The following is a 22,189-nucleotide window of genomic DNA, read 5'->3' on the forward strand; positions in this document are numbered from 1 at the left end:
AGAAGGATTTATTGTGTGTTTGAATTTTAATCTGTAGTTTATTAAACTTTTTTCTTTAGGGAATAAAAATATAAAATTCCTCGACAGCGTGCAAAAAGTGCGCGCGCGTCTTGAATGGCTGCCAAAAAAATGCTATGGAACTTTTGCCTGTCCGCCGACGACTTCTCAACTTCCTTGCTCACTGATCGATCCAAAATCCAATCCGTCCGTTCGTTCGTTTCGCCTTAACAAGATTATACAATATAAATATATATATATATGCGCGACAAATACCAGAGCGGACTAATGCTAAAAAACCTAATTAGAATATAAAGGGGGAGGCTCCTCTCTCTTACAATTTAAAACAAATTTCGAACAAGCCACAAAGACAAATAAACAATTTACATGGATTCGGATTTTAGCATGCACAAAAAATATGTATAAGAGTAGCATAGCGTTAAATATACAATATAAATGAATAAATATACAAATTAAAATTACAATTAAAAATGTTTGTCTGTCTGTTTTGGGTTCTTTCGAATAATTTCAAGGGGGTGATGCTTGGTTTCTATATGCTACATAATACATATTATGCATGTAGTTAGATCTCCCTATATCGAGTGAAGCGGTCTAGTATTGACAATTGTTAACAAAACATAAATATACGCAGAGGGGCTTCTACATAAAATAGTTTGCTTTGCTTTGCTTCCTTCAGCTTCCACTCCAGCTGCACTCCAGCTTCAATCATAAATCTGGTTACACACTTTGTTTGTATATTTTGTTTGCTTAATGTTTAGGTTTAATTCTTAGCTCTATTGATGTAGATATATATTTATAATATTTATAATTCGTATGTGATTTATATGTACAATTTAACACAAAGCCCCTGTAAGTAAACGTCCCACAATTGTCATCTAATTTCACGAGCTGCATTCTCCCACACCCCACCCACCCCCATGCAACTACCCCACATATGTGTATCCTATGTGTATGTGTGTGTGTGTTTGTGTTTTCTGTTAGAATCTGTGTGGGTGGAGAGCCCTAGTATTAGTACTTTATAATTTTACATCTATTTTAAATTATTCCTTTCCCCTGAATACTGACATCATCGAGTTTCTATATGTTCTTGTTTTTGGGGAGTGTGGATATTATTATTGTTGTATTGTATGTTGCATTCGTTGCTGCTTAATATGTGTATGTGTATGCGTGTGTGTGTATAGTTATAGATTATATATAGGATATATAATAATATCAACTGTTTAACTCTTACAATTTACTTAAGACTTTTTCATTGGGGGGGTGTTGTGGGTTGGGGATTGTTTGTTTGTTTGTTTGTTGTATAAAACGAAAAGTATATCACGATAGATCAAACATAGATCGCAAATAACCGTTAACTACAAGTGTTTTCATGTTTCATGTTCCGTTGTCTCCGATACTGAGTATATTTTATGTGTTTATATATTTTTGGGTGGCCCATCGTTGGGCCCCTAATTTAAGTACTTGCGACATCGCTTGGAGCCACACGAGCAGGGTATTTTCTCATCCTCAAAGGGGAACTTGTAATCGTATGTCAGCTCCTCACCCTGCACAATGCGACGCAGCGCAAAGATAATGATGTGCTTATGCCCCAGTATATCGACGACCTTTGAGTAGCAATTCGGCTGCAAAAATAAGAATATAAATTAGTAGCCATCAACTCAGCAGAAATTTCCCATCAAAAGTACTCACCTCACAGGAGTGATTGATAAAACGCGCCGCATTGCCACGCATGGTGGCATCCACCACCAGATTATCGTCGATCTTGAACATGTAGCAACCGATGCCGCGACTGTCGTAGTAGCGCTCCCGCTTGTCCGTCAGCGTGGAGCGTATCAGCTCGCCAGCGTACTCAATGACCATTTCACCTGCAAGACGTAATAATGAAATTAAAGGAGTTTGTACACCTTTCAAAGAGGCTTGTACTTACCCGCTTCAATGTCCTTGGTGCAGTAGAGACCACGTCCATGGATATGCGAACGGAATACGCCCACATAATCCTTGTAGGTCTCCTTCAAAGTCCGGTACTTCATGGCCATGGGTAGATTGCTGCCCGTTCCTCTTCTGCAAAAGCAAAATTCACAATTAAAAAGAGTTCCTAGGGGCAGATTGTTCATCCACTTACCTTGGCACCAGTTCGTTATCCGAGGGCTGTACAAACACCTGAATGGGCTGCTTGCGATGACGGGAGGCCAACCAGCTGAACATGTCGTACTCGGATCGACTCGTGTACGGCTCACAGCGCGCACAATCGTAGGCATTCTCCTGCAGCTCATCCTGATCCGAGCCGTAGTCCAGCAACGCTTGAGCATCCCCAACAGCGGCGGCCAGCGCTGCTGCACTGCAGAGACTTCCTGTGGCCGCGTGCCCACCGACACTTGCCGCCGTCGACACATTTCCGTTGCGCTTGTGGTACTTGGGAGTGTACTTGGAGCACTTCTCCACGCCCGGCAGCTGCTCGATGAGGTACTTGAGGGCATTCGTCTTGAGGCCAATCATCTGAATGCCGCCCATATCGGCCAGCGGACCCTCGGGCAGCGGCGTGAGGCCGTGCGCACGCCTGGCCACCTGCACCGCCTCGAAGACCTTCTCCCAGATCTCGGCTATGGAGCTGGACTTGTACGTGAAGCCATCCTCACTCTGGATCTCGTACAGCAAATGTGGACCGCTGATCTTTTTCGGCTCGCGTATCGGTGGTGGCGGTTCTGGGGCCGCTGCTGTGGGCACCTCCATGGCCACTGCGGAGGCTGCTTTCTCCTCCTCCTCCTGATGTTGTTGCTGTTGCTGTTTCGAGGAAGTTTCCTGCTGTAGCTGCTCCTGGTGCTGCTGCTGTTGCTGATGTTTCTTGAGCTCCAGTTCGACGCCATTTTGTAGTTCCTTCAGCTCGAGAACATGTGCCTCTGCCATTTCGTTGATGTAGCTGGCGGCTGCCTCCACGGCTGCCGTTTCCTCGGCCGTGGCCTCAAAGGCAGATGACGAGGCGGCTGCAGTTGTGGCCAGAACATCCTCCACCATCTGCTGGTAGCCGGCGGCTGTGGCCTCCACTTCCACTGTCGTGGCAGTGGCTATCGAATCGGCACAGTCGTCGTTCGTGAGGTTGTCCAGAATCTTGCTGATCTTCTCCTTGACTGCGGGCTCCTCGCTGTCGGACATTTCGTGATCGTTGCACGCGGATGTGGCCATCTTCAGGCTAAAGTCATCATCCTCGTCGTCATCCTCGTCGAGTTCCTCATCGTCGTAGGGATTGTCCGTGTCCATGGGCACCACCGAAGCCTCCTGGTAGCCGCGATGCTTCTCCAACAGATAGCCATTGCTCACCATCTGATGATCCATTTGGTGCTGATGCTGCTGTTGCTGCTGCTGCTGGATGAGCAGCACCTCGCTCTTCACCTCAGGCTGCTGCTTCTCGTACAGTCCCTCCATGTAGATGGACTCTGTGGGCTGCTGCTCCTCTTCCTCCTCCTCATCGTCACCCTCCTCCTCCATGATGGTGGCCATCGAAGTCAGAGCGATGCTCTCCATGGCAGCGGCCGCCTTCAGCTCTGCCTCGTACACAGGCGACGGCAAAGGCGATGGCGAGGCTGCCGCCTTCTGGGCATAGCACTTGGAGACGCTGCCGCTGGAGATCTGCAGGCTCACCTGCTGCTCCACGAGGGGTTTCGGCGGCGTAGGCGACGACACCACGGGCTCAGTGGGCAGCGGCGCTGGCTCCTGGCGCTGCTGCATCGGCAGCACGCGGTTTGTGGGTCGACAGTTGATGCTGGTCGTCGTGCTGGTGGTGCTCGTGCTCGTCATTGTGATGCTGGTGCAGGGCGTTGCCTGCAGCTGCAAAGGATTCACCACATTGGTGGGCAGGGAGCTGCTGCCAGCAAAGTGCTGCAAACGATTGATCATCTCCGGCTGCTGCTGCTGCTGCTGCTGCTGCTGCTCGAGCACTTGGGTTTCCATCACAAACTGCGCGGACATTGTTGATGGCGCCTCGGCAATGGTGATGATGGGCAACGCCGGCTGTGATTGCTGTGGCAGCTGCTGGATGATTATCTGCTGCTGCTGCTGTTGCTGCTGTATCAGATGTTGCTGTTGCTGCTGCTGTGGTTGCTGCTGCTGTTGCATCAGCTGTGGCTGCTGTTGTTGCCGCTGATGCTGCTGCTGCTGCTGCTGCGGCTGCTGTTGTATGATTGTTACCTTGGCGGGCACTTGGCTAAGCACAGGCGGTTGCTGCACCTGTGTATGTTGTTGCTGCTGCTGCTGTTGCATGACAGGCATCGATTGTTGCTGCTGCTGCTGCTGCTGCTGCTGTTGCTTGGGCGTTGGCTTCATCAGCTTTGGCTTCACCTCCAGCTTGTGGATGGGCCGTATCAGATTCGTTTTCTTCTGCAGCGGCTTTGAGGCAATGCTGGGCGGTGCTCCGCATGTGGTTCCCGCCGTGGCCTTGCTCTTCATCTGCCCCTGAGTTCCTGCGCCCTGTTGCTGCTGCTTGCCTGCTGCCGCTGCTTGCTTCAGTTGCTGTTGATGCTGTGCCTGCTGGGTGGCTATGCTCGTGGGCAGCACCTTGTTCACGACCTGCGGCTGTGGCGGCACCTTTCCCACTCCGTTGGACATGTTGTTGGCCTTTGCATTCGTCGCTCGCTTCATCTGCGTAACCGGTGGAATCTTCGCGGTGACCACCAGTGGGGCAGAGGAGTAATCCGTAGATGCGGACGAATGTGGCACCGTCTGGAACTGAAAGCTGGCATTCTGCAGCAGCTCCTCCTGGCTCTGCTGCTGCTGTTGCTGCTGGATCACACTGGCGGCATTCAGGAATGTGGCACCCGCACCGCTGCCATCGGCCGCATTGTTGAGCACCACATAGCCAGCGGGCAGATCCACAATCGGTTCGATTTTGCTCGCCTGGAACACCTGCGTTGTGGTGGCCGAGAAGCTGGCATTCTGGCTGAGTACACCCGGCATGGCCGTGGACACAAATTGCTGCGAGGACATCACCGTGTTCTGGACAATCGTCTCGAGGCCGTAGTACATGGGCTGCGTGGCCAGTATGACCTGAGGTCCGCCCGTGGCAAACTCCAGTCCCGTCGTACCGCCGCCTGTCGCTCCCCCAAGGATCAGTGGCTGCTGCACATTCGATCCATTCTGAATGCCATTCGATGGATCTCCGCCCGCCGATGTTGTGGCCAATTGCAGCGTCTGCGGCTGGATGAGGGTTCCAATCACCTGCGGCTGTGCCTGCAGCATCTGCAGACCCGAGTTGGAGGGCGCCGTTGTCAGCACGAGATTGCCGCTGGCATCTGTCTGCAGATAGGTGGTGGTGGCCCCGCCACCCGGTGCGGCAGTCAGGAATGTGGGCGCCGCCTGTTGCTGCGGCTTAAAGTCGCTCGTCGTCGGTATCGAGATGTACTGCAGCGGCTGGCCCTGACTGCCATCGCCCGTCACAAAGGAGATGATATTCTGCTGCTGTGTGTGCTGTGGGAGGATCAGCTGCGGATGCTGCTGCTGGGCGTTGCTCTGGAAGAGCAGCTGCGGCTGCAGAATGCCCTGCCCCAGCAGCTGTCCATTGCTGGAAACCGTAATCCCCGGATGATGCTGCTGCTGCTGTTGATGGTGCACCTGGTGCTGGTGGTGGTGCACTTGGTGGTGCTGCTGCTGCGGCTGTGGCTGCAACTTGGCCTGAATGGGCTTCACCTGGTGATGGCCACCGCCGGACTTGAGTTGCTTCTGCTTGGCGGCCGCCGTTGCCTGCTGCCCGGCCTTGGTGGCCACCGTTTTGAGCGGTTTGCCCGCGCCATTCAGCGGCAGGACAATCTTCTTGTCCGAGTTGGTGGCCTGCAGCGTCTGGTAGGTTGCAGCCGGCGCCGTTGTCGCCTGCGGCAGCTGAATGAACTGCTGTGTGCCATCCGGATTGGTGGACACCGCAATGAGTTGTGGCTGCTGCTGTGTCGTCACCTGGGGCTGCGACAGCGTGAATCCGCCGCCCAGATTGGCAGCTAGACTCTGCAGGGAGTTGGCATAGATCTGCAGCTCGTCCGTTCCGTTGCCCGTCGCCTGGTGGTTCGTCGGCTGCGATGACAGGAAGAAGCCGTTGCCCAGCGACTGCGGCTGCAGCTGAAGCTGCTGCAGTCCCTGCAGCCCAAACTGGCCCAAGGACCCCAGACTCTGCACCTGCGGGAAGGATGTCGTCTGCAGGTAATTGAGTCCGCCCAGATTTCCGAGCGTGGCACCGGCCAGGGCCTGCTTCTGCAGCTCGTTGAGGCTCTCGGCGCTCAGCTGCTGGGCGTGGGCGTGCTCCGACTCCGATTCGCTGGCGGACATCTGCTCGCAGTTGGGCAAATGCCGCTGGAAGGAGTCGTAGTTGCGGTACGTGCACTGGCACCGATCGCACTTCACCTGCCCCGTAAACTGCGCCGTCGACAGGTTGCCATCGCCGCCGATGATGCGGAATTCCGTGATGGAATCGTCCACGCCGTCCATCTGCATGATGCGCATCTTGGCGGGCTCCTCCCTGCTGCCGCCGGCCTCCTGGCCGCCAGACTTTTCAAAGTACCGCTTGGCCGCGCTCCAGGTGAAGCTTTTGCTGCGCATTGTCGATGTGGAGGCCTCCTCGCTGATCGACTGGCGACGCGAGACACCCGCCACGGTGGCCATTTCCTTCTTGGAGCGCTGTTGCTGGCTCAGGCTGAGCAGCACGCCCTCGGCGAGGTTCTTGGAGAGTTTGCGCCGCTTGATGGCCGCCACACTGTTGCCGTCCAGCTTGGGCCAGGCGCGTGTCTTGAGCACCTGCACCTGGGTGGAGCTGCGGGCGGCAGCGCAGAGCATGGCATCCTCCACGGGATTGCTGGCGGGCCAGCAGTTGCCACCGCCGCCACCACCCAGACTGGTGTTCGAGTTGCGGGTGTCCTCATCGCAGATGGGATGTGGCGGCGCTGGCGCACCCTGTGCCGCGCTAGTCCCATCCTTCGACTGCTCGCTGATGGCAAACAGATCGGACTTGTCCGCCAGATCCTCGTACATGAAAATGTCCAGCATGGAGATGCCGTCGAGCAGCTCGTGCGGCAGATCCTCGAATATGGCATCCTTGATCTCTGGCGGCAGCAGATCAGCATTCTGTTGCGGCTCCTCCTCCGTGTTCTCATCCGGTGGGACACACGAATTGGGATGCGGGTGTGGATACTCGCTCCAACCGTCTGCGCCGTCTGTGGCTGCCAGCAGGTCGCTCCGCGAGGCCAGACTGCTGTGCCAGCGGGCGATTTGCGCCAGTCCCAGCTGCACAACTTGGCCGTTGGGATTCGTGTGATCCACCGTGTAGTTGCGTCCCACATCCAGCGCCGTGAGGGTCGAGGAGCAGCTGTTCTGGATGGTGGTGCGCACCGTGTACTCGACAATCTTCCAGGGCTCCTTGGAGGACCAGTAGAGGCGGCTGCACAGGAAATTGATGGGCACCACCGCCTCGTAGGAGTCGGAGAAGCGCGGCACAATCGAGCCGAGCTGCCGCACCTCCAGGGATCCAATGTGGAACTGCACCTTCGACGGTTCAATCAGCTTCTTCCGCTTGCGATCCAACTCCACATAGACGGGGCGGGAGACCTCAAAGTTGGACTCGTACGTGACGCTGGGCGAGCCATTGGCCCGGAGGGCATTGCCGTTCCTCGCATGCGTCGGACAGTACATGGACTTGTCCGTGAGGAAGGCGCACTCGATGCTCCTCGCACAGGGATAGTGATAGTGCTCGCCGCAGGAGCGCACATTGCAGCCAACGGTGGCGCCACGATTGCCGCAAACGGTGCACTTGATCATCCGCCCGCGGGCCACCGCACTGTGGACATTCTGCAGCGATCCATCGATCTCCTCGAACACCTCGGCGGACCACATGGCGCAGTTTGTGTGCACCCAACAGTCGTGGCCGCAGTACAGCAGTCGCGCCTCCTCGCCCGAGAGACCTTCGCCGCTCTTGCGGCAAAACAGGCAGACGCGCGTGTCCAGGCGCATCTTGATGCCGCAACCGCTGCCGAGATCGTCCACCTCCTCGAGGGGTATGTCCAGCACACCCGAGCGCACCATCTGCGACGAGGACGAGTGCTCTGCGAACACTGAAGAGGATGAGCAGGGGCCCGTCTCCTGTTGCTGCTGCTGCATCTGCAGCTGATCCTCGTAGCGGCTCGACTCGAACATGTCCTCCTCGAGCGCGTCCGTGCAGGCTTTCGTCTCGTTCTGGAACCAGGGGAACTGCTCGCACAGCAGCTCCTTGTAGGCAATGTCCAGCTCGTCGCAGTGGCTCTGCTGTATCACCTGGCTCATGTCGTAGTTGAATTCCGCCAGCGAGACGTACGCATTTCCCGCAATCTTCTGCTTGATGTCCACCAGGCTGAAGGACTGCGACAGCGGCTGCTGCTGCTGCTGCTGACACGAGCAGGACTTTGACGAGGAAGCTGATCTGCCCTTTGAGTTGTGCAGATTGATATTCCTCGACTGCTCCTTGAACTCGTAGACATCGTCGCTGTTCTGCGACTCCCCATCGCTGCCGAGACCATTGTCCGAGCTGCTGCTGCTAAACTGCAAAGCCTTCGGCTGCAGCTTGCCCTGCTGACCAGCCGCTCCGCACGTGCAGCGCAGCTTCTTCCTGGGACTGAGCTTGAGGAGAGCGCACGCCTGTCGCGATTTACTGAGCAACTTGAGGACACTGTACAGACTGGCCTTGAACTCCTCCATGACCGCCTGCCGCCACTCGTCGGCCTTCAGGCGCGAATTGTCCGAGCGGCGGGCGCACTTCTTGCAAATGAACTCAATCGATTCGGGCAGCGTGCTGAGGAGGTTGTACTGCTCGTCGCTGAGGCCCTCGCATTTGGAGTGCACCCACTGGTTGCAGTCGCCGCACTCCATCATCTTCAGATCAAAGTCATTGTCGTCGTAGCACTTCTGGCAGATCGGGCAGTAGTTGCCCTTCTTTCGCAGCTTAAAGCAGCCCGTGCACATGGGCAGGTTGCCCACGAATTTCGAGACTTTCGTTGTGCTGCAGGACTTGCACTTCAGGCAGTTAACGCAGATGAGTGGCCTGTCCGCTCCGAGCAGCCGCTTGCTGGTGCCCAGGCATGTGCTGTGGTAGTTCTTCTGGCACTTTTGGCACCTGACCTTCGAGCCCGAGGACATGTTGCAGGTGTAGCACACTGTGCAGCGTGGGCACAGCCAATTGAGGCGCTGCGTCAGCTGATTGAGCGACGAGTGTGCCGCACTCAGCGACGTCTCCAGCAGGCTGTTCATCAGCGTTGTGTCCTCGAAGGAGCTGTGCTTCAGATTGTACTCATCCTGCACGCAATACTGATGATACGGCTCGCAGCAGCAGGCACAAAAGATCAGCGGATCCAGACCCGTGGATCCGCACAGGAAGCACAGCGCCCGCTGGGCCACAGTCTCCGTGACAATCAGGCCAAAGCCCGTCTGACATACCTCCGCCGGATCGTAGTTCTCCCAGAAGTCTATCGAGATGAGTGTCCGCTGCAGCTGTTGCTGCTGTTGCTGGCGCTCCTTTGTTCTTCTGCTTGATCCGACGGCAGCTGCTGGCATCACGGACGACTGTTGGCTGCTGCTGCTGTTGGCGCCGCCTGTGATGATGTCGCCGTTTCTTGGCTTCAGGCTGGAGACGGAGGAGGTTCTAGTTGTGACTTTGATGCCTCCCTTCTTAGCCTCTGTTTGAGTATTCTTGGCCTTGGTATCTTCACTGGCGGGAGACGTTGCTGTTGCTGTCGTTCCCGTTGTCGTGCAGCTGGCACAATTATCATTTTCATCCGTCAGCATGGGAGCTGGCTTGTCTGCAGCTGCTCCAGACGATGTTGGCACTGCAGGAACATCGACCTGTTGCTGCTGCTGCTGCTCCTCCTCCTGATCCTCGCCAAATGTGGCCAGTGGCTGTCCCAAGACTATAGAGGCACTGCGGCAGACATGCTTTACCCGTGGACCCTTCAGATCGATCCTTTGCCTCTTGAGTGTGTCCCCTCCTGCTGCTTCTTCTGTTTGGCCTGCAGTTCCAGTAGCCTCCTGTTCAGGCTGCTGCTGCTGTTCCTCCTTCTGGGCGGCTTCTGTTGCAGGCGTTTCCTCGCTCTCCAGCTCCCTGGCCTTCTCCTTCTCCTTTTCCTTCTCCTGTTTGCTTGACTTTCGTGTGGCCTTTGTCTCTGGATTGGGACTTATCGCAGGCTTATCCGCGTCCGTGGAGTTCGCCTTCTGATCTGCTGCATTGTTAATCTTCAGGAACAAAGGCTTCTCGAGGATGGCGGGTCGCAGGAGTGGCATGCTGCCAAAGGTCACATTGTTCTCCGCCAAAGGATTCGACTTGATCGATGTCATCGCAGACACTGGCGCAGATGTGGCATCTGCATTTGATTTCCACTTGACAGAGGACGTTGCCGTTGCCGTCGCAGATGAGCTGGAGCTGGAGGATCCGCTGCTGCCAGTGGAACTGCTGGGCGTGAAGCGCAGACTTGCTGCTCCTCCTACTCCCGTGGGGGACAGCAATTCCGTTGCAGATTTCTCCTCCCTGGGCGCCATATTCGCTGGCAAAATGGCAGCCAATCGACTCCTGTGCGCCGTCGGCAGCTGGAACGACACGAGGCACTTCTTCAGCCAGCAGGCGGTGCATCGTTCCTTGTAGAGCTTCTTAAAGTTCTTCAGCAGGCTGCTCTTCGGCGAATGTATGCTGCAGGCGGTTCCTATTGGGTAGATCAAACGAGGATTAGTTGGGTTTGTACTATCCAAGAGATCTCCAGGGACACTTACCATCTGTTCCCTTGCACTGCAGCTGCGTGGAGGCACTAGCCGAAGTGGAGGCTGCACTGGAGTTCGCGTTGGCCGATATGGATTTCTTGGTCATCTTTGAGATGAATTTGCGGCACACATCGCAGGCGACAATCCCGTATTTGCGCTCCTGTGCCACCTCCTTGCTGCTGACAGCTGTGCAGCACACAGCGCAAGTCGTTGAAGCACCTAGCAGGAGGACACAAAGGATTAGTAAGGATCTATAAAAAGAGTTTTGTTGCTGCCTCTCACCTGTCGATGCGAGTGTGCCAAAGGACAGTCCTCCTGTTGGCGGAATGGCACTGTGCGGGGATGTGGCGCCAAAGGCTGCTGTCGGTTTTGTGTCCATCTGGAACTGGAGACGCGGCTGGCGGAGCACAAAGCTGCTGCTGGCACCGCTACTACCTCCGCTGCTGCTGCTGTTGAGTTTCACGCCCCCAAAGCTGGGAAATGTCTCCTTTCTGGAGGCGGACAAAGAGGTTTCTGCATCCAGGCCAAAGTAATTCTTGGGCTTGGCCTTGGGCGTGGCAGTCCTGCTGATGGCACCCTCCTCGAGCAGCCGCTTGTTGGGCTTGATGATCCTCGAGGAGCGTGTGCTTCGCTTGGGCAGGACAAAGTGGGAATCCATCACGAGTTGCTTCTCCTCGGATGAGGAGGAGGAAGAGGAGGTGCCATCCTTTTCGGGCATCTCATCGTTGGCACTCTTCTCCTCCGAGGCAGCCTCATCGTTGTCCTGCTCCTGCTCGTCGTCCTCGTCCAGCTGCTCGTCGGCATCATCGCTTGCCTCATCCTCATCCATGTCCTCATCCTCGGACTCATTCCTGCGGAACGTAACGCCGCCCGACTCGCCCTCATCCTCCTCCATGGGCGCCCCAAAGGCACGCGACAAACCAAACACATTTGTGCTGGAGGAGCCTCCTCCTACTGCAGACTCCTGGCCTGCTGGCGGGGCCGATCGAAACTTGAGGGAATTCAGTTTGTCAATGTTCGAGTTCCCATTGAGTATCTTGGAGAGAATGGAGGGACGCACGATGCACTCGCCGCTGCGGGAGTAGGCCATGGTGCGGTTCAGCGAATCCTTCTTCATGATCGAGACGAGGGGCGTGCGATTATCCGGATTGTAGAATCGCTTCACCACCGATTTGTCATCGCTCGTCTCGAGGACATTTCTGAATGTCACCGTTTTCTTTTGTTTGATGGGAGGTGCGGGAGCTGTCGCTGTAGCTGACGCCGTGGCTGTGGCTGCAGCTGTGTTTGATTTCGGACTGCCTGCAGATGCTCCTGCAGATCCTGCTGCTGCTGCTGCTCCATTTCCAGCTGCTGTTGCAGCAGCAGTGGCCGCCTCTGTGGCTGGGCCTCCTTCGCTGGGCATTTCGCTCAACCTGCGCTTCTGCAAGAGTGCGGAGACACGTTAAAAAGTGTTCAGAAATAAAGTGTAAGGGGGGGTAAGCGAGGGGTTTCCTTCTGCCACAAATCAATAATTCATGCACTAACTACGGAGCAAGCAGAGGGGGTAAAAGGGCGTGTGGCAGAGCTACAGATAGGATAGGAATAGGGGGAATAAGGCAAACTGGCAAGTGAAACTGAAAATAAAACAAGCGGAAAGGCAGGAAAGCGGGAAAGGCAGCAGGCGAACTCCGGCTACGGTTTAAGTCTAAAAACAAGTTACTAAGTATGTGCCACCGAATGGGGTACAGACACACACCAGACACGGACACGACACCGCACATGTGGCTGTTGCAAAGAGCGCTAAAACGTCATAAAAGCCAATTAAGCAGGTAAGCAGCGAGTAAGCGAGCAAGCGGGAGAGACATGGGAAAAGGGAATAGCCTGGGGAGGAGAAGGGTTTTACCCTCTTCTTTATTTACATTCTGCAAGGGGGTTGGCAGCGCACGCAATCCCCAGTCCAGCAAAATCTCCGACTATCAGTGGGGTTGAGGGGGGAAAGCAGGTATAAGGGGTTGGGGAAGTAGCAGTGGAAAAGCGGCTTAAACTTATTCATAAATAAAGCGAAACACAGAGGTAGAGAGCATCCAGCCACCACATCACACAGACCAACAAACGAGACTTACCAATGCAACATCTTCGACCGATTCCACCACAGACCTGGCATTACCGACTCCTCCACCGTCTCCCACTGCTGCTGCTGCTACTGCTGCTACCCCTCCACTAGGTGAGACGCCGCCAGGTGGCAACGTCGCTGGGGGAGACGCTGCCACAGCAGAGGAAGGTGAGCAGGAGGAGGCGACGGGCACAGAGCTGGCAGAGGCTAAGGCAGAGGCGGAGGCGGATACAGCGGATGCAGCGGGGCAATTAAGTTGCAATTGTTGCTGCTGCTGCTGCTTCAGTTTCGATGTTGAGGGCAGCATCACCTCGCCTCGGGCCAGATTCAAGTTCTTAAACTTTTTGTTTCCCCCCTTTCGGGCACGCTGCAGCAATGCACTGCTGACCACAAAGGGACCGGCAACAGTGGGGCCTGCTGGCGTCCTCTTTTCGCCATTGTGACTGCCACTGGCACTGGCACTGTCATCGTCCTCATCCTCCTCGTCCTGGAGATCTTCAGCGTGCTCGGTGCTTGCGCTCTTGTGATGTGTCCCTCCACCGCCGCTGCCATTCACACCGCTGCCATTGGTGGTGCCTCCTGTCGAACCATTGCTGCCACCGCCACTGTTACTGTTTGTGGCTCCAGTGCTCGTGGAGGAACTGCCACCTCCGCTGCCTGCTCCACTGATGGAGGCACCGCCTGGGGCATTGTCATCCTCGTCGTTATCACAATTGTTACCCTTCTCCCGTCCAGCCGCCGATCCAGCACTCTGTCCACTCTGCTGCTGTTGCGACTGCTGCTGCTCCGTGGCTGCTTCTGTAGCAGCAGCATCTTCCTCCAATTGCAGGACACTTATCCGCTTCCGATTGATCGACTTGGAGGGTTTCCCGGGAAACTTGGAGCGGCCCATAATAGAGTTGTTTTTCCGCTTGTTTGTTGCATTTGCCTTCGATTGTTGGGGGCTACGCTGCGGGTATCACTTGGATATCGGAGCAGGTTGGCGGCACTGTGCTTTCCTGGCTCCCACACACTGTATAAAGACAGAGAGAAGCACACGGTTCACGTGAGAGACACTCAACAGAAATACCGGTATTGCAGCAGCAACAACGACGACAACAGCAACAATATGCGTTTTTGTCCCCCTCTGTAACCGAACCGCGCGTCTGTGGAATGCGTCAATTTTCCCCCCTTTCGGTACGCGACGACCGACTCGTTTATGCTCGTTCCTGTTTCGGCTCTAGCTGCACACCATCTCCATCTCCTTCTTCTTCTTCTTCGGTTTCTTTTTTTTCTCCCTACTTGCGTCTTGGTTTTTTTATTCGCGCGCGCTCCTCGTTCCGTTCCTCGTTCCTTGCTTTGCGAATTTCGAATAAAGCCGAAGGTGACGTCAAAGCGCGACAACGCGTCAAGCCTCGGCTTTGTCTGAGCTCTCTCTCTCTTTTTCTCGCTTCGCTACTCTCTCTCCCTCTCCGAGCGACTATTGCGCGCTCCTTCGACTGCACTCTCAAGAGTAGAGCGCGCTAAAGGTGCAATTGCAGCTGCCTTTGTTTCGCTCTGGCGTTTACGTTGCCGCTGGCACGTCTTGCGTGACCACCAGCAAACACAAACTCACACACACCACCAAGTACCACCTTTCCTACCACTAAATATGCGGCAGAGCAGCGCCCCTCAAAACACAACTGCCCCTGCTGCTCCTTGTAGCACGCGCGACACACCGCGCTCTCTCTCTCTCTCTCTACCACAGACTCCTTTTTAAGAAACTCTTGAACTCTCTCTTATGCTTTGCTCTCTCTCTCAGTCCTGTCTGTCCGTTTGGTCGCTGTCGCTCTGTCCCGTGGACGTTTCATCGACGTTTTAAGTGGTTTTTCTACTTCAGACTTGAACTTTTTCTCTGCCAGGATTTTCTCGTTTTGCATTGTTGTTGCTGTTGCTGTTGCTGCTGCTGCTTTTGTTTCTCTTTTCTATTTTTTTTTTGCTGGAAATTGAAATTCTTACAGTTGTTGTTGCTGGGTGATGTTGTTGTTGTGGGCCACTATTAAGTGGTGGGTTTTTCCTTTATGACTGCCTTTTTACGACAGTTTGGTTTTTTGCTGCTTCTGCTGCTGTTGCTCTGTCTCTATCTCTCTCTCTCTCTCGCTCTTTATGGCCTTTAAGGCTGGGTGACAGGAGAAGGAGAGTGCGAGAAAATTCTTCTTTTTGCGCGTTTAGTTTTTCTGCGTTCTCCGTTTTTGCTCTTCTTCGTAGTATTTACAATTTTCCACATTGCTGTGTTGCTGTACTTTCCGCGAAAAACTTCGCCTTAACTTCTCTGCTGTTGTTGCTGCTGTTGCTAGCGCTGGCTGTTGCTGTTGCTGTGGCAGAAGCCCGCGTTCTGGGTCTGCCCCTGCGGCCTCATCATGCTCATTATCACCATCATCCCGTCATCATCATTATCGGGATCGGATCATCATCAGCTCTGGTCTACATCATTGCCATTCCTTCACAAAAACTATACCAACAAACGAACTCACACACACTGGCGCACACAAGTTTGTGTCTCTGCTGTTTGGCAGAGTTTTCTTCAATCTGCAAAAATGATTGAGAGTGGGTTGGGGTTGGGGTTCGGGTGGGGGTTTCGGGTTGAGGTTTGGAGGTATGTGTGGTTTGAGGGGGTTGGTACGTGTTGGGGAGAGAGAGAAAACAAAGTAGAAATTTATTAGTTCGCTTCGTCGCAGTTGGGCAAACACACAGAAGTTGAAAGTTGACTTTTGTTGGAGAGTGTGAGAGTGGAGAGTGTGGTGTGGTGTGTGGTGGTGGTGTGTGCGTGTAGAGTGTGAATGGGTGGGTGTGCAATGATTATGTGTGCATGGATGTGTTTGTGGGTGTTCGTGTGAGTAGATTGCAAGGAGCTCAAATGCTGCCTGACTACTGACTACTGCTCCTGGGGTGCCCTCCCCCTTCTTCTCCGCCCACAACCACCTATGAGCATGAGTCAGTGTGGTAATTGTTTTCCGTTGTGATACACTAACCAATGTGTGGCCCATTAGTTTTAAGAGTTGCACAAAGGAAGGGAAGGAAGACTTGGCGACCATATAAACAACTGTGATCAGAACCAATCTCAGATAATTTAAGATTTCTGAATATTTTTTCTGCACAACGATATAAAATAGAGGTACAAGGATCGGAGTGCTATATACTGTATTTTATATATATTGGTCACAGGAATGATCGAATGCTTTGAAAGAGAACAAATCCAAAGCTACAATTCTGATGAAAATTGTGATGATTTTCTTCGATTTTTGAATTTTAATAGCCCAGGCTCAGATAAAGCCTCACAAAACTCTTATGATTCAATCCCACTGCAACCTTCCACTCTTTACGTATATCTTACTCCCACTGGAGTTCACAATCACTTTTTAAGGGTATCTAATATTTCTTCATTCACATGTCACATTTATTGCTTGTTAAATTTTTTTGTTTGTGTGTTTTATGGGTTTTTACTCCTGTTTCGAGCCAAAGGTGTTTCTTGTCAGTGGTTGATTTAGTTTTAGTTTAGTTTAGTTTTTTTCTGGTTTTGGATGTGTTTGCTTGGCTTGTTAGTTAGTCAATCTTGTCAACTGTACTCCGCAGTCGGCAGGGGAGTCGGCAGGCAGCAAGTCAATTTAGTTACATTTTGTATCTGTATGCATGACTGAACTGAACATAGTGGGCTGTAGTCCCCCCCTCTGACTGAACCGGGACAAACAGGTCAGCGTGTGTATGTGTGCACCACCCACTGTACGTGAGTCGATGTCTCTGGCTCTGGCTCTGACTCTGTCGCTGTCTCCGGTTATGTGTCTGTTTGCGATTTGTGATTTCATTTGTCGATTTTCCTCTATTTTTTATTTAATTTCCTTTTAGTTGTTGCTTTTGACGGGCTGTGTAGTGTCTTTATGGCCCGAACAGTTGAACGTTTGGCATGATGTAAGCCCCGGGGCTAAGCTTAATTGGATAGCACTCCTCGATGTATATTGGCATAGCGATTACACTAATTGCCGTTGCCGGAGTTGGCTCGAATGTGTGCGCAAGGATTGAATTGGTTATTGAATATGCATACGAGTAGTATATGAATAATTTGCATATTCAATCGATAATCATTTGATTCGCATTGATGATTGAAGTGTTGATTGTAAAAATATAAACACTTGATTCTAAAGATCCTAATAGACTGCTGCAAATGATGCAATTAATTATGGCCTTTGGATCAGATTTAGTTATGGGATAAAAAGGCATATACATATGTATATATGTACATATGAGGTCTCTAGCCCCAGTACACTGCGATTCAAAAGTATATGACAGTTCTCATGCCCAATAGGATGACAAAGCAAAACCCATTTTAACTTTAGGACTTTTTTCCATTATCTGATCGGAAAATATTTATCTTTCCTTTTAAATATTCATTTTATCCCAAGACGGCCTCAACTGCCTTACAGAAACGAAACGCACTGTCAATTTAAATGTCTGTTCAACAATAAGCAATAAATAATTAGATATTTTGCAACGACAACAGTATAACTGCAATATTAGTATCTATTTAATGGCGACACACAAAAGCCCAACAAAAGCTCAAGCACAAAGCAAATAACATGACATAACAAACTAAAGGTTAATTCTCTCAAGCTCAAAACAATTGTCAACAATTTAATACTCATTCACGGGGGGCAGGCAGTCAGGCAGGCACTAAATACTTGAATATTCCGACCAAAAGATTGCCCATCGTTCCACTGCGATGAATATATTGGTAGATATTTTGGTGTCAATATTTGAAAAGTCCTTTCGGTGCACATAGAAAATGTGATTGATCTCCTCTATATCCAGGTGTGCATGATTTGTATGCCTGTTACATACAATATTATGAGTACAATATACCCTATTGTTCTCAAAGATTACCAGGTAGAAACACTCGCCAACAAATTGCACACAAATTGGGCCTGAGAAAAACAAACACACACGCACACAAAGGCACAGTGGCAAGCAACAGAATGCTTAGCACGCTGTGTGTTGACATCAATTAACTAAATCGCTTTAATTATAGGACTGGGTAGCAAGTAGCAGTCCCAGCGCCAGATCAAACCAAGGCAAACCCCACCCAGGAGAGATGGATTGCAGGAGAGAGAGAAAGAGAGAGCTCGCCCAGCCGCAAATAATCTGAACAAATCAATAAAAGGCCGCACAAAAATGACAAAACGCAAGCAGGTCCCAAAAAAGAGAGGCGCAAAAAAAGAGTGAATTTTGATGGGAGAATGCAATTTGAATGACACGACAGCCTATGCCTGTGTGACACTCAAATTTTTAGATGCAACTTTTTGACACTGACTAGACTTGGATGTGGACTGACAAGTTTATACAAAACGTTGCGAATTTGATTACATTATAGAGGTACAATTTGAATATTAATTTATTCAACTGAAATAAATGTTTTGATTTTAATCTTGTTGGTAAACGAAAATCGGTAGCATAATCTCTTAAGCTGAAGAATAATCTGGAAAGTTGTAGAAGCAGTCATTTGGACAACGATTGCATCTCCCTCTAATCAGGCTGATTATCTCAAATTGCTTTTATGGCTTTACACACTTTTAATGAATTAATCCAATTGTGAGTGTCATACGGTCGTAAGCAAGAGTCGCGCGAGAGCCGTGACGGTGGTGGGGAGTAGAAGAGGTGGAGAGATGACAAGCAGCAATCTCCAACGGCGAGCCCCAGAGAGCTGACCAATTCGAACGCATCGTCATCGACATCGACAGCGACATCGAACCGGCCCGAACAGACGGGCGGCGGCAGTAGACAGAGTAGACAGCCGAGCAAACACGACGAGGCCGCCAACACACACACACAAACAAAGCCCCTCAGAGAGGCAGAGAGAGACCCACTCACACACCTTTAATTTAATTGCCATCAATTATGGTAAAAAGATTAAGAAATCAAAACAAGCGCAAAAATGTACAAAAACATGAATAAGAAGAATGGCAAAAGCAAAATGAAACGGAATACACGCAGGCACACAAGCAAGCACGCGGGGATAGAGACTGGCAGACAGACAGGGACAGGCATACCATACCCCCGACGCATGCCCCTCATGACCATCAACCCACCAAAGAGGCGCGCTCATACAACTTGCAAATTGCGAGTAATTGAGAAGATTAAAGTCAAGCAGCATGCCAGAGGAGAGCAGAGACAGACAGCAGGGCAGCACAAGAAACCAGAGGGAGACAGCTGGAGGCAGAGAGCATGCCAGGTAACGACGATTGAAAACCGAATCGACTGCCGAACGATTAAGAGCCATAAACACGAGCACGACAATCACAGATACAGCAGCAGCGGCCAGCACACCCCCTCCCACTCACATACACAGCACAGGCACCCAATAGACAACTATCTGCATACACTCGCACACTCATAACAAACACGACTGACAAGTTGAGCAGCAAAGAAAAAAAATCGAAGTCTGCCACAAACGAGAGCGCTTCAGAGCTACATAAAATATGTAAATTTGTATGAAATTATGCAAAAATGCCTTAAATACGTGTGCAACAATAAGAGACAGGATAAGAGAGCAAGAGAGAAAGACAATGGCCTGAAGCTGAAGAAGAAGAGAAAGACGGCACAAAACAAGCAACAAATGAGCTTGGCGCTCACCTCAAAAAGAGATGGAAAGAAAGAGAGCAGCAACCTGAAGAGAGCCGAGCGCAGCACATGGCTCCCCCAACCCCAACAGACAATTAGAGGGGAGCAATGAATGAGAGAGCATGCGGGGGTGTGTGCGCTCACTCGCTCGTGTTTCTGCTTGTGTGGATGTATGTATGTGTAAATCAAAACACGCAGCAAAAGGTGAAACATGAAAAATGTGCGCGCCAATAAAATGCAAAAGGTGTGAGAGAGCATTGGTTCTGGTATTGCTGAGGGCCATTAAAATAGAGTATCTCTCTGGGCCATTAATGAGCGGCATTAAGAGTTGAGCGTGAAACGCAGTTTGATGATGATGATGAGATGTCCAATTTGCCACGAAACACGAAACAGCAGCCGAACTAAATACGTGAGAGTGTGTGTGTGAGTATTGGGACATCTGTTTCGTCTTGGTATTGGTGGTGATGTATGGTGGTGGTGGTGGGTAAGGTAACCCAGTTGGCCGCTGCACAGCTTCCCTCCCTCTCCACATTCACCAACAAGAACTAACGAAAACTAATATTTTGGCGAGGGGTGTTCAAAGAGTTAGTGCTGCTGCAGCGTGGATCAGTGGAGCGTGAAATGTGCACCGGAATCAGAATTACATTAGACTCTACGGCCCACTGGCCTGCTGTTCCTTCGGACTCCCCCTGATTTATTGATTCTTTGAGAGGCAAGGCACAGTTTTTAATATGCGCAATTACTCATTTTACGCCTCAAATGTTATTTGGCGCGTAGTTTCTCACGAACTTAAACTCACACACAAACACACAGACACACTCTCTCACAAGATTTGGAATTTGCCTTTTCGATAGCAACAAAAATGGCGTCAACACCAGATATACATATGTATATGTACATAAATACACATTTATTTAGTAATTATTCAACAACAACAACAACAAAAACAACGAGCAGCAGCCATCGATCGTTTGAGCGGTCTGCCGCTGTGATCGTTTCTCATTTTATTGTATAATTTATTAAAAGCTTCAGCGACAGCGGCAGCAACAGCAACAGCGGCGGCAGATCAATTTTTAGTTATACAAACACTTGGCCCTGGTGTGCGCAAGCGAGAGGGAGATGGACAATTAGAGGACAGTGGGAGAGTGAAGGGAGCAGCAGAATTCAAGATGTCAAGTACCCCTAAACGATACAGGAGCACAAGTGCTCCTGACAGTTTGACAGTAAATAAGACGGTTCAGATCACGACATCAATTTTATGAAATATGAGCATAATGTAGACAAATAATAACCGATCTGCTTAATGAACATTCTTAATACGTTAAACGATCAAATCTACAATTACTCTTGCTGCAGCAATCGTGTCTGCTGTCTCGTTTCGCCAGTACTTTAATTGAAACGACCACAAAAACAATTAGCTTGCCAGAGCAGCGCAGCAGCACTGGTCACATTAACTGTTATTTATGGCATGCTGTCTTGCGGGTGGGCTTGGGCGTGTGCGAGAGTGAGTGGGTGCGACTAATGTGTACCATAGAAACTCTGATTTGGTCATAAAGTAACTGTATTTGTTGTACGAGTGGGAAGGCTGCTGCTCAATTTGCATTTCACCTTTGCATTCCAGCGGTAAATCAACAATCTAAAATCTACTCACTAAAAGGTGTACGTACGGGTGTTAGTAAATATGTATGAATAATGGATAATGTATATGGATATGGATGATGGAAATGTGTGTGTTAGAAGTCAAATCAATATCAACGTGCACAATACAGGGACCGACACTGACTCATCCGCCAAGTCCAGGCGCATCACTCGGATCTCTTTTAATTACCTTTTGATCAGGACAGGCAGGGGGGCTGCATTTAATATATATCCAATATCCAATTTAGGCCGATTTTAGACACTCTTTTTCGGTGTGCCAAACATGCACGAAACAATCACAAAACACACAAAGAGTTTGATAGGGGACAGAGACGATAGGGGGACGACGAATGGCGATTTTTCGTTTTTATTTTCGTTCACTTATTTCTTGGTTTTTGCTTTGGCTTTCACATTCGCCGCGCGACTCTCTCACAAAACAACACCAACACACACGCACATTTACAAAGACCGACTACTACTATTGCTCTCGTTCACGCTCTTGCTCTCTTTCGCGCCCGCGCGTTTCGCATATACACACACAGCTATAGATTTAAGGCTGTGTGCGTGCATGTGTCTGCATGTATGTATTTTTACGACGATGAAAAATGCCTGCTTCTTCTTTTACACAAATCAGGTTTGCAGCACCATTTGGATTTCACACTTTCTGGCATTTGCGCATTGGAAATTCAATTATATTTCACCATCAGACACTGCCTGCAGCACTCACACACACATTTCACATTAGTTTTACAATTATTATGGATATTTTCAGCATTTTTAACGAGCGAAAACGGGCGCAGAAGACGACCCAGAGAGCGAACAAAGTTTTTTCTCTCTCTCTACATAGAGATGTTACATTACTGATATACAACGAGTTGAATTCGATATGTCTGTGCGATATGCGGAATTTAGGCCAGCGAATACATTAAAAATTAAAGTTGCCCTGGTAGTAACATGCATGACAATGATAACTGATAATATGCATTTATTTATAGAAACCATGTTTAATCTTGTAAAATAGTTCATCATTGATCATGACTGCCAGAAAGCAAATACAGAGCATGTGCGAAG

General features: G+C 50.9%; 1 protein-coding gene across 3 annotated transcripts; it reads right to left on the minus strand.

The window, feature by feature from the left end:
* Window positions 1-12: 12 nt before the first annotated feature.
* LOC117898726 (histone-lysine N-methyltransferase trithorax) lies at window positions 13-21,925 on the minus strand. 3 transcript variants are annotated; one of them, XM_034808344.1, is made up of 9 exons: window positions 21,309-21,925; window positions 14,831-15,400; window positions 12,864-13,865; window positions 11,044-12,181; window positions 10,774-10,980; window positions 2,141-10,706; window positions 1,946-2,079; window positions 1,708-1,883; window positions 13-1,640 (listed from the first exon to the last, which is right to left on the minus strand). In XM_034808344.1, exons 3-9 carry the CDS (start codon window positions 13,743-13,745, stop codon window positions 1,467-1,469), a joined length of 11,277 nt encoding a protein of 3,758 aa, XP_034664235.1. In that variant the 5' UTR covers window positions 13,746-13,865; window positions 14,831-15,400; window positions 21,309-21,925; the 3' UTR covers window positions 13-1,466. The 3 variants fall into 3 exon arrangements, with proteins under 3 accessions (XP_034664235.1, XP_034664236.1, XP_034664237.1); XM_034808345.1 differs by lacking the exons at window positions 12,864-13,865; window positions 14,831-15,400; XM_034808346.1 differs by lacking the exons at window positions 10,774-10,980; window positions 11,044-12,181; window positions 12,864-13,865; window positions 14,831-15,400; window positions 21,309-21,925 and adding an exon at window positions 20,432-20,436 and having other exon boundaries at window positions 2,141-6,932.
* Between the last annotated feature and the right edge of the window lie 264 nt (window positions 21,926-22,189).

The sequence above is a fragment of the Drosophila subobscura genome, chromosome O, assembly GCF_008121235.1.
Source record: "Drosophila subobscura isolate 14011-0131.10 chromosome O, UCBerk_Dsub_1.0, whole genome shotgun sequence".
NCBI lineage: Eukaryota > Metazoa > Arthropoda > Insecta > Diptera > Drosophilidae > Drosophila > Drosophila subobscura.

Coding starts and splice junctions, on each gene's coding strand:
- LOC117898726 (XM_034808344.1), bottom strand. CDS start 13,745: ATGGGCCGCTCCAAGTTTCCCGGGAAACCCTCCAAGTCGATCAATCGG. Junction 10,707..10,773: donor GCAGTGCAAGGGAACAGATG/GTAAGTGTCCCT, acceptor TCTACCCAATAG/GAACCGCCTGCAGCATACAT. Junction 1,641..1,707: donor TTATCAATCACTCCTGTGAG/GTGAGTACTTTT, acceptor TTATTTTTGCAG/CCGAATTGCTACTCAAAGGT.